Raw genomic sequence first — 17,524 nt, forward strand, 5'->3', positions numbered from 1 at the left:
TGTCATCTTGCTGACTCTTAAAGTGTCATTCCTACAGAGAAGCAGTTATTAAGAAATTTTGAGCAGAAATGCTACTAAGCTTAACCTTCATAGCTCAGGATGGACCTTAACCAGTGATCCTAACTACTGTAGAGTGCATGATACCCTTTACTGGCAGTTCTGCAAGTTTATTTTAAAGCTAGTAAGAAAATGCTATGGCTGTGGCCAGTGTAGAAAAAGCTCTTCATTATCAGGGTGAATATTGCAGCTTACAGCCAGAACATGATTTCAACTAATTTATGGCAGCCTTTTTACGTAAATCATGAGATTCTTACCTGCATATAAACAATTTAACACTGAGGAATGTCTGTGCCTGGCTCTGGGCTCTGTCCTGTAATTCATCCATTTCCATTAAACAGCTGCCAGGGTGGGTGTTTTTCCATTTTATGCATAAATAACACTCTAAATACAAATCCAGTACCCTGTTCTCCCCAGCTGGTGCATGGCCTAGGCTTAGCTCTCATGCCCCAGAGAATCTGCAATGTTGTACCTTTCCAAGCTACAGAATTTTGAGACAGTAGAAAAAACAGAGGCAGAGCTCAAATGATGCCAGGATATATTAAAAATTCACTAACGTGCTGGGAAATCTGTTCTGACCTTAAGAAGTGTCTCTCATGCAAGAGGCAAATTTATGCTAGAGAACATTGTTAGAGGCTTTGTTCTAGTCAGAAAAGCAGGTGGATAATATACAGCTAAAGTGTATCCTGTCTTGACTTCTTCAAGGTAAACTTCTAGTGTGAACTCGTGCAAGAGTTCAACTGAAATATAATTGCATAAAAATCCCAATGTATTTATCACAAACTCAGAAATTGGCACAGAAATTTCAGCATGCAAGTGCATAACTATTAATCACTGTTCAGGTGATTCAGAAAGGAAGAAGCTGCTTTAGAGAGCCTGGGTTTTCTGGGACTTCAGAAAAAATACTCAGTAATTTACATTGCAGATATTATATGTTTAAAGAAAAATGCAAACTACCGAGAAGGCTACTGAAGTTTGATACCCATCAATCTTTATTCATACTGGCCCGATTACTTTTTATTAAAAACACCATGAAGTAGACACACACTGCCATCTAGTGAGCATCTCTAACATAGCTGCAGTTGGATTGCTGAGGAAAATGTGTTGCTTAGAGCAAGTAAATGAATACAGTACAAAACATATACAGACTTAAAAAATGCTGCACTGAATGCTTTGTCAATTGTATATTATATAATAGAGATACACAGAGCAAAGCTAAAGTATTTTATTAATAATTTATTGTCAGTAAGAAAGACTGGCTAATGGTAATTTTCAGTAAAAACCTTTACAAGACCATTGGATCACAAATATACAGACACTATAAAAACTGTGTCATGGTGGTTTTGGTTCTAAACTGGTATGTAGAGGGTCCCCAACACACTTTCCAAGAAGGGAAAAAATGTTTACAGTTCTAAAATACAGCAACCCATTTAAGACATTTCCATGTAGCTGACCCAGAAAAACATCAGACCTAACCTATGTACATTTGGAATTATGTAAGTATGTTGATTTTTTTTTTATTATGAAATGTCAAACCTTGATTTTTCAGGGAAATACATAGTGATGCCCTGATTATAGTACGTCAGGGTGCTAGATTTTAATGGCACACTAACACCACTATCTTCAGTGGAAAACAAATTCACAAAATATCTACAAAATCTAGTTAAAACTATTAAAATCAAAACTGTACATAAAATTTACAAAAAGTAGGAGAAAAATGACTTGCATTAGAACTATATAAATATATGCATCATGCTACCATGGAGAAGTGGTACGTGATATTTTTAACATAGATAATGTAAGTACAAAAAGGATGTTCAGAAATGGCGCAGCCACTGAAAATCTTGGAACTACTCAATTACAGTAGGTCAGGAAATGGAAATAGGCTGATTTAGTGAAATGAATTGCAGGATCCAATGCTGCCATGCCAGTTTAGCTCACTGAAACAAAAGCATTCATGGTGGCTGGGGAAAAAGAAAAAAATAAAAATAAAAGCTCTTGAAAGTTGTTTTAGAATTGACAAAGTTTCTTAAAGTCCAGGCACTTTTGTTGAGTATGTCAGACTTCTGTGTGTTGCTGAGAATCAAGTGGAGGAATTTTCACATCTTCAAAATGACCATCATCACCACTCTCATAGTCACTCATCATGACTTCAGACTCCATTTCACAGCATGCTGACACATCGGAGCATGAAGCTGTGGAAGCATACACAGACATGGACATGTTGTCTACAGTGGGTGCTTCAAAGTCTCTATTGTACCCTAATGTGTAAGGAGCATAAGGTTCTCTGTAACTGCTGTTGACACCGCTGGTTGTGGTCTGAGGTTCTGACATGTCTGCAGGATAGTGATGGGGAAGGTAGTGATTCAGATTAAATCTCTGCCTGCTTCTTGTAGAAGAACCCAAGCTACCTACGGCTGGCATGTCTCTGGGTGGCTGTATTGACTCAAACTGGTCGCTGTATTCTGGTGGCAATGGTGGAAGCTCATCAGGTGCAGGAAAGTCATCAGGTGGAGGTGGAAAATCACTTTCTATGTCATAACCGCCAGGGTAATAGTCTGTATCGATGGCATTTGGATCTGTGTAGAGGGGAGCTGACTCCTCAACCACTTCGTAATTTGGATACTCTTGGATACCTGGCAACTGAACACTTGGCATCCAGTCTGATGTATCCCAGTGATAACCTGAAAAGTTGTGGGTTTTTTAAAGAAGTAGTATTAGTCTCTTGTCTTCAAGTCAATCTGAACTGAGAAGTCAACATGTTTATTAAGACAATGCAATCACTGTGATTAGGACACTACTTGTTAATTAAAGAGCAGTTTGCCCCAGTTCCACAGAAGACATTCAACACAACACAACTTTACATTATGCCATGCATTAGATATTGCATCACTCAACTCTTGAACTTTAACATTTTCTCAAACATCTCACCTAACATAGGAAGAGCTGTACATCACCTATGGAATGTGCTGTCACAATGCATAATGGTATAGAATTGTTCATGGGATAGCAAAGAACCAACAGCCTCCCTGGTGCAGCTAAATTCTTAGTAAATGAGTAATAACAGTTAGGGTGGTAACAGCTGCCTGTTTTTCTTAAGGATGTATGTAGCATATATAAACCATATTTTTTCTTACTTAAAAGAAGTAATTTCTAATTGGTAAAGTGTCCAAGACCACTTAAAGCCACTTTACCCCTTAAATGAGTTGTAAAGTTCATTTCCCCAAATGCTGTTAGCTCTAGACTAACTGTGACACCTATGATAAAAATCTTTGGCTATTAGTGAAGACATTCCACATTCAAATACAAGAACAAACCAGGAAAATTGAGCTTAATCATGCAGAAATGACCAAACTTGATCCTCTCTTGCAAACTCCCCTTGGGTGAGTTTGTATTGTGCTGCTGGAAACTAGATGTAAGCCTAAGCTCATTAAAAAAAATAACTTTTTCTCATCTAGACACCAAAAAGGAAAATAATACAGAACTGTAAAAAGGTGCAAATCTAGTAAAGAGTAGTCACTGGAGACAAATGCACAGCAAGCAACTGATAGTAAGTCTGGGTTAAAACCAAGTATTAACGGAAATATTTTGGTGAACATCAATGAACTGCATGCAGAAGTCACCTCTTGAATTGCTGAGGTCAGGAACAGCAAAAGTTTCTTTAGGTGGCAGAATGAGAAGAAAAAGGAGAAAACATATGAAGTTAGGAATCAAATAGTAGAACTGATGTGAAGACAAATAATGACTGTCACTATGATGTTCCCACTGCTTTTGTCCATTTTTAGTGGGCAAAATATGCCGCTTAGCTTTACAAGAATTGGTGCTTTTTATTTTTTTTTTATCCTAGGCTCCTTCTTTGTTAGACTTGAATTGTACAATAGCTACTGAGTTAATGTACAGCCCACCTGGGACATAGCTACATAGTGGCAAAATCTGTCATTTGCCAACATCCTCCTATCAGTACATCTAGGGCTTCTGCTGAAAAGGTTAACAAGACTTGGTCTGATTCTCTTTTTCTTTCCTTGTAGCCCCTTGGTTTTCAATACGGGGCTGCATCCATTAGGACTTACACTTTGAAGTATCTTAAGCTAAGATGGGAATCCTCACTTTATTATCTAGCTTCCATACACTGTGTACTGGGGAGACCCGCTCCCCTTTACACAGCAATCCCAACAACTTGTGCTCAGCAGAGAACTGTCCTGTGTTATCAGACAAATTTTAAACCTTTATAATTTATTAATAATTTATCTATTTTTGGAAGACTGGAGAGACAGAAGTTGACTCTTGCAGGGAATTTCCTATTTTTTTTTTTTTCCCAAGCTAACCTAGCCCAGACGGTAACAATGCTATCCACACTAAGGGAGGTATCAGTCTTATTATCTATGACCAAAGACTCCTAAAACATCTCTGGCCTGATCTCCAGGAGAAGGTTCTGGCCACTAGTCTACTCTGAAGACAATATTCTTTTTTTTTTTTTCCTAAGGAAACTGGGCGCAAAACTAAAGCAAAAAAGCAGACTGTGCCTTATGATTTAGAGGACATTTACCAAGGAGTGGGGAGATCTTGGTCCTGTCTTCTGCTTCCGAACCAAAGACCCTTTATCATAAAATACAGAAACAAAACTAGAACCTGATGTGCCCATCCTTCTAGGTGACAATCTCCTAGACTGGAGCTGTGTTTTCTCTTGCACTCAGTACTGCTGATTAGTATGTAACTACAACCTTTCCCTGAGCCATGCAGGGTACGTAGGCCTACAACTGTCCTGGAATGAGACAAGCTACAGTTCATGCTTCCAGGGTATCTGGTGGACAAAACCACTCAGGGAGATTAAAGGAAAAGTCCATCTGTCCCAGAACTTGACCTTGCTGAGAGTGCTTCAAAGCAGAGCTTGTTACCTAAGAAGCTTTGAAAGAAGGAATACTTATTCAGGGTAGAAACTTTGAAGTGTTAAGAAATAGATGAGCAGGACATCTTTAATGTCTCTACAAATATTCTGCAATGCATAAACTATTTGTATTTATCTTACAGTGATACTGAACCACCAAGCAATACTTTAAACTTTGACTTGAGAACTACATCCACTATTTTTAGTTTCTACCAATTAAAATCTCAGAGAAAATCTGAGTAAATTATTTAGTGTTTCCCCTGGTAGATTTTGCCTCTTCTAATCTTATACCTTTCCTTTTCATAAGTATTGCTCATTACATTTTTTTTTTTTACTGACTAGAACTATGGTCTGTAGGTGCACAGTAAGGAAATACTCGCATGTAATTAGAAGTCTATTTTTTTGTGCCTGCATACATTACACAGGATGTACTTCAAGTAACAAACCAAAGAGAATCTTTAGCTACTCTAATTTTACATTCTTAGAAATACTTTGTTTTAAGAAGGGCTTAACATGGACTAGGAAACCTTACTGTTTAAATAAGAAATAGGAAACAAACTGCGGATGTTATTTCAGAAGTAATCTCAGAAGTGGTCAGCTCTTAAATTTTAGCAGAAAATAAATAAATTCCCTTGAAAATGTCTACTTTGCCTCTTTTTAAATATATATATACATACCCCCAAACAAACTTGATGCAAGGCTGGGTAATAAGTAACTACTTAAATTGATAAGGGTGTTATGCCTGGTATCAGACTACTCCTATTCTGCTCAGCTGGACATGGTGCCAACAGATGTGGATTGGAGACAAAATGGAAGCTGGGATTGCTGCTTTTTCATCTACTGTATTGTACGTAATTTCCTTTGGTGCTGTCTTAATTTTTCTGGGACCTTTAATGTGAATATTTTCAGAAGAGAGTAAGCACCAACATCTTTTTATGCCAACATTTTTTTTCCCAAGAAATCACACTTTGAAACCTGCCCACAATGTAGATACAGCATACACAGGAAAATATGAACAGATATACAATATAAATGTATTTTTTTTGCTACAATATAAATATATTTTTTGCTAAAATGTATCAGGAAGTCCAAGTAAAGTATATTTTTAGGTCAAATAAGCTAGGACTATATTACTTTAAAACAAACGTGCATTATTCTGCCAAAGCAGTAAATAAATATTAAAATATGTATATACCTTCTTTTTCCACCGAGTCAACAACAGCATTGACAAGGTGTATTACAGTCACTATGGAAGCTTGTAAAAGGTATAAAAGGAGCAAATTAAAACAAACCTACAGTTAGTATCACTTTAAACAAATATACAAAAAACACTAAAATAGCAGTTTGTTACTATTTCATAACAGAAGATTATTGGTGTACATATACGTTCACTCTCTATCTAGAAAGCAGCTGCATGTAATATGTAAAATACATCTCTAAATCTGAATTTTATTCTCAATAAACCTGGAAAAGTACTTGTAACTACTCCTGGAGCAAATTCCACACAAGCACAAAACTGCTTTAGCTGTGTTGGAATTTCTGAAATGTGGCCTAAACACACCACTTGCATAATACTTCATCTAGACAGCAAGAAGCTAGGCTTTTCTAAAGGCTCGTGTTGTGTGAATTAAGGAGTATTCTATTAGGCCTCCCCTTTTAGACTGTACCCCACTTTAATGGAAGGTCAGGGGAAGATATTTTCACTGAAATGAACTAAAATCCTAGAATACAAAAAACATCTACTGAAAACTTCAGTTGCTGACCTGCTTAAGTTGTGGGTGAACAGTGGTATCACACTAAAAATACCAAATTCAAGTTGTGACATTCTTATTTAAAAACAATCAAAATTGATGTATTTTTTTATGTCTTCCCTTTCCCAATATACTTTTGGAAAGGATAAAGATTTAGTCTTTATAGGGTAAGATGAAGTAAGCATATGCAATTTGTTTGCATGGCTCAGGGATCACATTTCAAACTAACGGATTCAGAATCTACCAAAAAGGAATGAAGGAACAACATCTATGATGCTACAGATACTTCTTCTGAAAAGATGTATCAATGAGTAATCAATACATGACAAGAAACATGAGTAAGAATGTATGAAATACATGGGATGAAAAAAAGGGGAGAAGAACGTGTACTGCACAACACTTAATACCACAGGAAAAAAGCTGAAAGTTGGTATCAGCTCTACTGATAAAACAATGAGTACTGTAGCGTACCATTTTACTTTCACCAATCATTAACACAAAAGTTTATTTTCATGCCGTTAAGAACAAATGACTACTTCATTGGGAAGCAGAATGTTCTTTATTCCTAATCTAAAGGAATTTCAAATTCCTTTTTATCATTCAGAGAGAAAAGTAGAAACTGGAATAAAGGGTCAAAATACCTTAACGTTAGTGAATTAGATTATGAGACAACTGTGACTTTGTCCAATCAGTCTGAAATGGTTCTGAATACATAGATGCATTTGTATCAACTGTAAAAGCATCTGTCGTCACAATGGAAAAGTAAAAGGCTTCCAAAGAATAACAATAAAACTCACAAGTATGTATGTTGATTATATTTTGATGGACTGGAGTTGTGATCAAAGTATTTTTATATTGGCTTTTTTCAATGTATGAAATTTTTTATTGATTCGTTTAATCATGGTGAAAGCCAAATATACTGTTGTACTATAACAAAATTCCTTTTTTGTGCAGCTTCCTTCATTACTAAAGTAATCAAACTTACAAGCAGTCCCTTAAACTCTGCTCTCACTCAGAACTGATCTGATCCATATGGGAGCTGAGGTCGCAGCAAGAAAAAGAGAAGGAAACAAATGAAACTGTAACACCAGAAAGCTTTACTGAAAGCTGAACGTAAAAGTGAAAGTTATATTTGTGCAGAGGCCATTCCTTAAATTCAATCTATTATGAGGTGATAATTAATGATTACCTAAAACAGTTTCTCAAATTTGAATGCACTTTTAACACCTTTTAAACATGAAGCTCTGAACACCTTGTGCTGCATTTTCACTGCTAATATTCTCACAGAAGGATGGATATATAATTTTAAGGTAAAGTAATTAGCATAAGGAGTAAGATAGGCAAAAGACTTTTAAAAAATTAATAGATCTGAGTATTAACATAAGTAAATACAGATATATATTAAATAAGCTATTTAATATATATTCAATATAAATTAAGTCCTATTAATACTAAGAGATATAGATACAAAGACAGCACAAATGAATGTAAGTGATAGTACAAAATAATTGTATTTTACTTACCATTGTCATCACATGATTCAGACTGGAAGGAGCTGAGAGACTGGACCTCAGACATGCTTTCTCTAGCACTGTAAGGATGGGAGTTCTTTTCATCTAGAGGCTTCTTTGAAAGGCAGGGGTCAAGATCTACTACTTTAGCTGAAAGGAAAAGTTTCATGTGAGACAATTCATACATTTGAGATTAAAGAGTCAATTAAATTTAAGGCCAAGATCTATGAATTTTTATAAAACTTAATAGAACATAAAGCCCCAGCAGACTCAAATCCCGGTGAAGTCATAATACCTTTTGTACCAAAAGGCATTGAGAGAGACTTTGCACTCATGTTAAACTTGTACCAGCACACACCTTAAACAGAAAATAAAAAATAACCATTTCTTACTGTCATAGTCAAAATCCCAGCTGGGTTTCTGTATTGAATCGCTGTCTGAAGGAGAGTTGGAGGGAGGTGGAGGTGGCAAATTTGGTGCTACACTGCAGACAGCTACAGCTTTGCGGTGACCATGTACAGAATCTGGGTTAAAAGTACTAAACTCCGGGTGCTCAGGGATAGTGGAACCCTCAAAAGAATTCCTGTCAAGATTGTTTCTGGAGTCACTTGGAATGCTTGGAGTGTATGAAATAGGACGAACAGGAACCTGTGGTGGGATGTCAGAATAGATGTTCTTATTCAGTTTTGCATCAAAATAAGGTCTTTGCAAGAAAGCTGTTGTAGCTCCCAGTTGCTTGTCTTCAGGTTCTGGCTGCTGCTTCTTCTTTCTACTGATCACTTTGCGGCAAACAACAAAAATCACAACTAACAAGAATATTCCTGCGATGAAAACAATAATCCCAATCACTTCAGCTAAGCTAATGTTCCAAGCTGTTGAAACATATTTGTTAAGTACAATGTCTGTGCAGTGTTTTCCTCCAAATCCATGACTACAGTTGCAGTGATATGAACCGTAAGTATTCTCACAAAGGGCACCATTAAGACATGGGTTTTCGATGCATTCGTCGACATCACTCAGGCACCTATCAGAAACCAAGCAGAGCAATGATCATTAGTTCACATCCGTAGCCTCTATTGTAGTCTCCTCACTCTCAAAAATTCTGGATATATTTAACATACAGTACTGTACCCGGCCAGGGAATTTGCTATTTTACCCACGTTCCGGATTTCAACCAATTTGAACTGTTAACTGTTAAATAATACTGTTAAAAACTCAAGAGACATGCAACACTATGTACCTTTCTCCACGAAAGCCTGCTTCACACTCACAAACAGGTCCATCCAAACTGTCAATACACTTGCCACTGTTTTTACAGGGATTGTCTTTGCAATATGGACCCAGCTGGCACCTACAAAGGCAAAAAAAACAAACAAAAAACCCAAAACAAAACAAAAAAGAGAGATAAAAAGAAGCATGAATGAACTATAACCTTACTGCAAGTGAGTATCTAGTGTGGGATTCAGGGCTGTAACACAGGGGCTGGCAAGAACTTCAACTTACTCGAGTGGGTTTCAAAGTCTAAGCTTTAAGTGGGAAACAGATAAAAAGAAAACAGAAGAAGTGTTACATTTATAGCTTATTCTTTAAAGGGGTTAGTTGGTACAGTAAACCATACAAACATACCTTTGGCCTGTGTATTGTCCTCGGCACTGGCAGATAAAATCATCACTGACAGGGATGCAAGTACCACCATAAAGGCAGGGGTTGGAAGCACATGGATTGACATTTACATCACAGTGAGTTCCCATAAACAAAGGTGCACACTTGCAGTAGTAACCTAAAATCAAATACAGTCTTTTTTTAAAGACACACATGGCTGTACCGGATTTAAGATAAAATCCTCCCTGCCAACCTACCTGTTTGAAGAGAGAGAGAAAGGAAAGAGAGAGAAAAAAAAAAATTATTGAAAGATGAAGGAAAGTCTAACAGGTTTTTCTTGCCTATGATTGAAGGATAACTTCCATTTCTCTCACTTAACTCAAAGCTATGAGTTTTCACTATGGTTTCAACATTTTAAAAGAAAGACTCTAAAGCAGTTAAGAGGACAGAAATCAGGTGTTGACACTGAAGATTAGATCTCTGCTTTGTCTACTTAAGGAATTGAGTCTAGAACACAGGCAGACACAGCCTTCCCACCAGCTCAACAACCAGCATTCTACAACTCTCTGGGAAAGCAAGCATTATTGACAAACTTGTTTTGTCCTTCAAGGTAGGGAAGTGGAAAAGCAGTTTTGAAAACTAACAGTAGAAAAGTATAGCACAGCTTACCTCCATTTGACAGTGCATTGCAAATGCCTCCATTCTGACATGGGCTGCTTGAACAACCTTCTGTGGTAGTCAGTAAGCATCCAGGAGTCACATCTACAGATTCTTCCATGTGTGCATAATTTCGTGGCTTACTGTTTAGGGGCAGCTCTTGTCCATTGAGTACAACGGAATCCATACAGCCTCTGAAACCATTGCTCACCTGAGGACTTCTACCATGTCTTGTACCTTGCTGCCGAATATGACCACCAAAAAACACATGATTATCTAGGTTTAGTGTCCTAAGTGTACCAGGAGCAGTGCCAGATGCAGTATGCACCCTATCCAGAACCAGTCGTGCGTAATTTCCATCCACTTCAAGAGATACTGAATGCCACTGGCCATCGTTAATCTGAATGCTCTGAACAGAAACAATCCCAGGTCCACTGCCACAATCAAACTTATACTGCAGCCTTCCATGGTGAATCTATGGAGGAAAGCCACAACATCATCAAATGGTCTACACATTTTTGAAGAGTCCTGATGCCTGTAAAAGTTCATGCTTGCTGGAGAGACAGAATGATAGCGGTGTCCTTAAAACGTATTCCAGCCGCATTAATTATGATTCATTCTATATGGTAGTTTGAATTAAAAAATATATTTTGTATTGTTTTTCCTCTTGTAAAGAAGTCACAGATCATGATCAAAAGTTGACAATACTTCAAGACCTTTAATCTGGTGCTTTAAGTGACTTTCTCTGTGTGAACTTAATGAATATGTCAAGAAAATAAATTTAAAGTTGTTATTTAAAATAGATAATTTTTGTTATTTAAAATAGGTAATTCAGGGGTTTGTTGAGTCTTTTAAAGTTTTATTTTTAAAACATTAAATAAAACTACATAAACCCTAAAGAAAACTCATTCATTTTACACATTAAAAAAATCCTGTACAAGTTTGTTGCCTGGATATATAACACACTCTACTTTGAAGGTAACTGCCAATTTTAAGATTCTATGGAGATGGTGTGATTCAATCTTTTAATATGGCATAAAAATAGTAAGAAGATTGTAAGAAAAAAAGAGGAGGAGATATGCACTAGGAGATTTTAATATACCTCTAAGATACTGTAGTCTGTTCCTCGAGCATACATAACAACTGCATGAGCTGAGTAAGTTCTAAGTCTCATTGTCAGCTTCATTTCCTCTTTGTTCTCATTTTCCATGAGACGGTATTTCACATAGCTGCTCCCAGTAAATGTCACAGCAGAGCCAGCTGATGCTTAGGAATACAGAAAAGCATAAATTGTGTTAAGCCAGGGCTGGAAACAAATTTATATTTGGAAAGTAATATGGTTTTAGGCAGAGATTTTAAGAGTTAATTTCTTACCAGGACACTGTCCAGCTTTGCCGTCTTGGCAAACACAGGTGTATTTTCCTTCCTTTGGATCTCCTAAACATTCAGTACCTTCAGGGCATGGGTTTTCTTCACACACACTACTCACCAGGGGGCATTTTCCTTCTGTAAAACAAAATACATTATTTATTTTGGTGGTAATGGTATATTGTGAAAAGAGACACTTAAGTGCAGTAGCTAAAAGCAACCCAAATGTTGTTCATAGCTATCAGAACAAGGAAGTGAACAGTATGGGACATGACTGGCACAAACACAGACTAGACAAATGGCATATATAGTGGCTGATATTCATAGATACCTTGATTACTTAAACAATTCAATTGGAAAAATAAGGAAACTGGTGTTGTGGTTTAAAGTTTACCATTAGTATCATAAACTTCAACATATAGATATTTAACATGGACAGAATGGGTTGGGGAGAGCAGAAGAGTGTGTTTGTATTTGAGACAGAAGAGGAACAGTCTTTAAATACTTAAGATGTGCAAGTTCACCCAGCAACGTTAAGTCATGATTATAAAAAGCAATGTTGTTTTCCTCAAAGCCAAAGACAAATTCATTTTCTGTTATAAATCCGTATACTTCTATGTATCTTAATGAATATTAATCTCCCAGTTCACCGTGTCATTCCCAGATAAATTTGGAAGCTATGTGGGCTATTCCTCTAAGCAAAAACCAGGAAGTATTCAGGTACTTCACAAGAACTTCCCTATATGCATACAAGACTGAAAATGGCTGGAAATTTCAATCAGGCAACAAAAAAGAAACTTGTTTCTTAAAATGGAAAATGAAGGTGTAACTATAAAAAAAAAATCCCCTCCCATAAGCTCATATATGTAAACTCTTAAAATGAGGTAATGAGACACGAAATAATTACTCCTTGCTCTGAACAAAAATAAGGCAAATATTGCAGTGAGGGTTACAGGATGTTCTTAATCTTGTCCTGTAACATACATTTTCCCCTGTGGATAATGGCTGTCCAACAACCTTTTCAAGGATACTGTTTTCCTTACTGCTTTTCTTACCTTTACAAAGACAAACTGCTGTTCTGTGATGACGGGGAGTTACGAAACTCAATCTGGCTGTGCTGTGGGTTGACATTATGTTCTCATCCACTGTTACCTTTTCTTCACAAAATTTCAAAGGACAATCTAGGCCTGCACAAAGCTTATGGAAAACATCAATTATCCGGACACCCAAAATCTCCTCCAGGTCAGGCACAGAAGAGTTTATCTTGTGGAGCAAAATTCTCACTGGGTGCTGAGAGCTACCAGACTTTTCAATATTTAGGAGGACATCAAGATTTGAAGGAGGATCAGAAGGCTGCAAGCTAACAATCTGGATGTCATTTCTCCTCACACCTAAGATGTTTCTTAAAGCTCTCTGGAAATTGCGCCAGTAATCACCGATGAATTCCTCAGGGGCAAGGTTTGCAAAGCGTATTGCAATGCTGTGATTTAGTAAATCTTGTGTGATTTGTCTGATGTGTACAGTAATATCAGCTGCAGTTGTAAATTTTCCATCTGTAACAGTGACATTTAGGAGGTACTGTCCTACGTCTAACCTTTTGTGTGCTATTAGTTTGCCGCCAGTACTGGAAACGGAGAACAAGGATTCCATTTTGGGGTCCAGACTGTAAGTCAAAGTGTCATAAACATCTTGATCAGTTGCATGAATTTTTCCAATGACACCACCTGAATATTCTTCCCCAAAGGCTGTGATAAAAATTTCTAGAGGCAGAATTGCTGGAGAATAAATGCTTTCCTCAATAACTCTAATATCGATGTAAGTCAAAGATGACAATGGTGGTTTTCCATTATCTGCCACCTAAAGAAAAGTGAGGATAGAGTTAGATTTTTGCTTTATCTCAAATTCTATAAATATTTGTACGGTATACAGTACAGTTGTGTTCTTCTACTGAAAAAAAAGTTCCTAAAGGAAGATGCTTTATGAAAATTGCTTAACTCAGGTCCTGGCATAAAAGTTAATATTGAAAATCAAAAAAAGCTTATATAAGGAGGCACACAGAAATATGTTTTTACTTCTTCCAAGATGAACAGTCTACAGCATTCTCAATATCTGGAAATGCCAGGAAGCTACTAACACTTCTAGCAAATACAGAGAAAATGCACAGTAGCTGGTTTCAGACAGCAGATGGTGCTTGAAGCTTTTTTATTTCAAGCATGGAAACACGTTTTACAAACTTGAAATGAGTCATGCAGTAGAAATTTACAACATGCCTCACAGTTACGAGGAGGTGGTCTTGAATACAATCTAAATGTAATATGCCAAACAGAACTTGGAAAGGAAAACAACACATGTAGAAAGCTGCAATTAATTGTGTTGTCTTTCATGATTTGTAATCATGGAGAGGAAAAAAAAACCCCTGTAGTGCTATTTGCTTCAGACAATTATGTTTAACCGAATCATCCTAATTAAATTTTAAAGCCTCTTTAAACATCACGTTCCCTATTCTCCACCCCCTTTTTGACAAAACCATACACTGTCACTGTAAAAACAAAACAAATAAAAAAGTAGAAAAGTGAGAAAAGAGCATTCCCTTGGGTTCACTTTTGTTCTGAGTACTTGTTTCCCATCTATCGTTTTCCCAGAGCTCTTTCCCAGTTACTGAAAGTGAGCCTACAGAAACGGGCAAAGATGACTCGGAGAAATGTGAAGACAGAAAGGGGATATGCAGGACTCAGAAGATAGAAGATATCCTATATTGTTCAGAAGATTTTGCAATAATTTTACAGTGACTACAAGTAGTTGGTACACTTTGAAGATCTATGCAGAGAAGCTGCTTTTGATTTTTCATACAAATTCAAGAAAAAGAGGAAAAAATACAGGCACAAGGTTATATGTGGATGAGCTCATATCCATAGCATTTTTAAAAGGTAATGCATGTCTCAGAACTACAGGTCTTCATCCATTAACTCCAAAAGACAGGCATGGCTAGAAGTCCACCCTCTAGTTACCCAAATATAAATAACACAAGAGAGAGAGAAAGAGAGCAAGAGCGAGAGCTCAAGTTGGCAAAGTTTTGTTTTGCCTATTCTGCCTAGAAACAAGAGAAGGCAGGCAGTTTAGCTACAGGAGAAAAGCCTGAGGGAAACAAGAAAGGGCTTAAAACAAACAGGCAAGCAGATTTACAACAAATGGACAGCAAGTAGGAAAAAAGAGCCTCAGGAGAAATTATTTTTTCAATAGTGCAGATATTTAAAAATCTGCTGTGGTTTTAAACTGAAGACTTCAGAGTGTGGCACAAAAGACTGTATGACTCATAGCTGAAGATTTCACACGCTAATGCTGTGAGACATTTGTTAATGGATAATCTATTTCCTTTGGAGAGAGGGAAAGCAAATGTGAGTGGCATGCACATGTAGGTGGCTGTTGGGAAAAAAAAAAATACCCTTATTTCTATTCTATTTCTATAGAAAGTGTCGTGTTAAGTAAAATTTGTTGGTGATAGTGGGTGCATGGGGTGTCTATTGGAGGGGTTGTTCATAGGGGGGTTGGTTTTTTGTTTGTTTTGTTTCCAATTAAAGTATGCCTGTAACACAAGCCAATCTTTGCCTCAGCATTCCATTCAGAAAGCAACTAAGGTGAAAGCTGTCACTATTGAAAAGTACACCAGTGAAGGTCAGTTAAAGCACAAAAGTGAGTATCAAGAGATCACATGCAGACATTGGCTTGTGAGTGGCAAGATGAAAGTGCAGAAATTAAAGATAGTGTAAACGTGAGAAGATGCCTCCCTACAGCCTTTGAAATATCTCTTTTAAAACGAACAAGGGAAGAATATTTTCCCACAGAAGTAATGTAGCTATTTTTGTGTCTATCATTGCAACTGATGTCTTGTGACACGGAAATGCTAGTTTTAGCCTTAGATGCCTTCATCCTCATGTATAGTGACTCACTAAGGAGAAGATAATGGCAAATTAGAGCACTCTATTTTTAAAAAGCCATCATGCTGTAAGATGACAAATGACAATTAAAAGACAGTGACATATTGCCAGAATCTAGGTAGGGAACTTGTAAATCAAAGGATTAGACACGTCCAAAATACTGAGATTGGCTAGACCAGCACAGAAAAATGCACATCAGTATAGCCTGCTTTATTAGTTTACAATCTTTCAGAAGCCTTTGTTCTAGATGAGTACATTTATTTTGCCATTAAAGTAGCATTTATTCATTCCCTAGAAAAAAAGGCACTTTTCAAGGGCTCTGCTAAAGAGAAGATAGCTGAAGTACTTACAGGCGGTTTGCAAGCACCCTAAAGCCTAGGAAGTGGCTTGGAAATGAAAGAATTGCATTATTCCACCCAGAGGAAAGTGTTAGATGGGTGCCTCAGACTTCAGAAAAGACAGGCACACTAGGAATTGACCAAGGTGCAGCTAACTCATGAAATGTGACAAAAACAATGTAACAGTTGACACACAACAGAGACAACTGCCTGTCTCTTCATTCATAGGAATATGCTTTAGAAACAAAATAAATGGAAATTAGTTACTGCTTAGAGAAAATATAAAATAAAACATGAATCTTGTATTACATTGATTGCACATGCAGGAAAAAACATTACTGGTTGTTCTTCCCTGAACAACAGGGTGACTTTGGGAAATCAGTGTAGAACTTGAAAGCCTATTAGGCAAGTGCGAGAGAGCCCAGCTCTACTGCTTTTTTGGACTTACGTAGCCTAGGAAGGCCAACAGAGCCATCGCTTAGGTACCCTGAAGGCTTATCTGTCCCACCACTAATTAGCAGGTGACTATTGATTAAAAAAATGGCTAACAGAGGAATCATATATCTCCCTATCCCCTTTTTAATCTCAATTCTTAAACCCTTAACTAAACAATTCTTACCTAAACTACATTTAAATGCAACATTTATCTATGATGGTTCTTGCACTGATGGCTCCTGATGATGTCTTAGTGACTCAACCAGCAAACAATAGTATCCGTGGGATTTTTTTTTTCTTTTCCCAAATAAAAGAGTTAAGAGTCTGTGTAAATATAACATGATCATTATCTCAATGTAGACAAAATTCACTTTACACTGACACAGACGGTACTGCTCTAAAACTCTGCAAGTGAGTGTTTACTCAGAAATGGTATTATACATGAGAATAATTTTGAGACTGAAACTCCTCTGGAAATTAAGTGTAAGAATTAAGGCCAGATATTTTTAGCCTACCACTCTGAAGTCTTCTGTTCACAGCTGCTTAATTTACAAGTGAATGAAAAAGGATTGGATAAGATTTAAAAAACATTTTTTACATTAGGCTACAAAAAAAGTATTTCAGAGAACTTAACTATGCTAATGTAACCTGGATTTCTGGACACGGTCTGGTCTTTTTGCACAACAACAGCAAACGTAGGGTAATTTTTGAGTTTTATGCTGTTTTCCACTGCAAGATTCTGAAATCTCCAAGTACTGCGCTGCAAGTATCAATGCTATGACAAAGGTGACTGACCTGGTTTTCCAAAAATAAAGATGTTTTCAATCACCATTGGAAAAAGAGTGTGGCAACTACAGAAAAATATTTCAGTACTGCCATAATGCACAACTTTCAATATCCCTGTTTCCACGATACCAGTGTAGTCCAGTTCACAGTTTCAAGGGTCAAAGCAGTACTGGCGAAAGGAAGTCAGCAGCCAGTATTA

The 17,524-nt window shown here is 37.0% G+C and overlaps 1 protein-coding gene across 1 annotated transcript in view; it reads right to left on the reverse strand.

The window, feature by feature from the left end:
- Nucleotides 1–1,031: 1,031 nt before the first annotated feature.
- Nucleotides 1,032–17,524, reverse strand: part of FAT1 (FAT atypical cadherin 1) — a 110,626-nt gene continuing 94,133 nt past the window's right edge. The window contains exons 20-30 of the mRNA XM_051617770.1: nt 12,887–13,688; nt 11,838–11,969; nt 11,566–11,729; nt 10,476–10,938; nt 9,831–9,984; nt 9,445–9,555; nt 8,597–9,228; nt 8,217–8,354; nt 6,138–6,197; nt 3,681–3,716; nt 1,032–2,741 (exon numbers count right to left, since the gene is read on the reverse strand). Coding sequence (XP_051473730.1) covers nt 2,116–2,741; nt 3,681–3,716; nt 6,138–6,197; nt 8,217–8,354; nt 8,597–9,228; nt 9,445–9,555; nt 9,831–9,984; nt 10,476–10,938; nt 11,566–11,729; nt 11,838–11,969; nt 12,887–13,688 — 3,318 coding nt within the window. The 3' untranslated portion in view covers nt 1,032–2,115. The remainder of the gene's footprint in view (nt 2,742–3,680; nt 3,717–6,137; nt 6,198–8,216; nt 8,355–8,596; nt 9,229–9,444; nt 9,556–9,830; nt 9,985–10,475; nt 10,939–11,565; nt 11,730–11,837; nt 11,970–12,886; nt 13,689–17,524) is intronic.

The sequence above is a fragment of the Apus apus genome, chromosome 4 (assembly GCF_020740795.1).
Source record: "Apus apus isolate bApuApu2 chromosome 4, bApuApu2.pri.cur, whole genome shotgun sequence".
Classification (NCBI taxonomy): Eukaryota; Metazoa; Chordata; class Aves; order Apodiformes; family Apodidae; genus Apus; species Apus apus.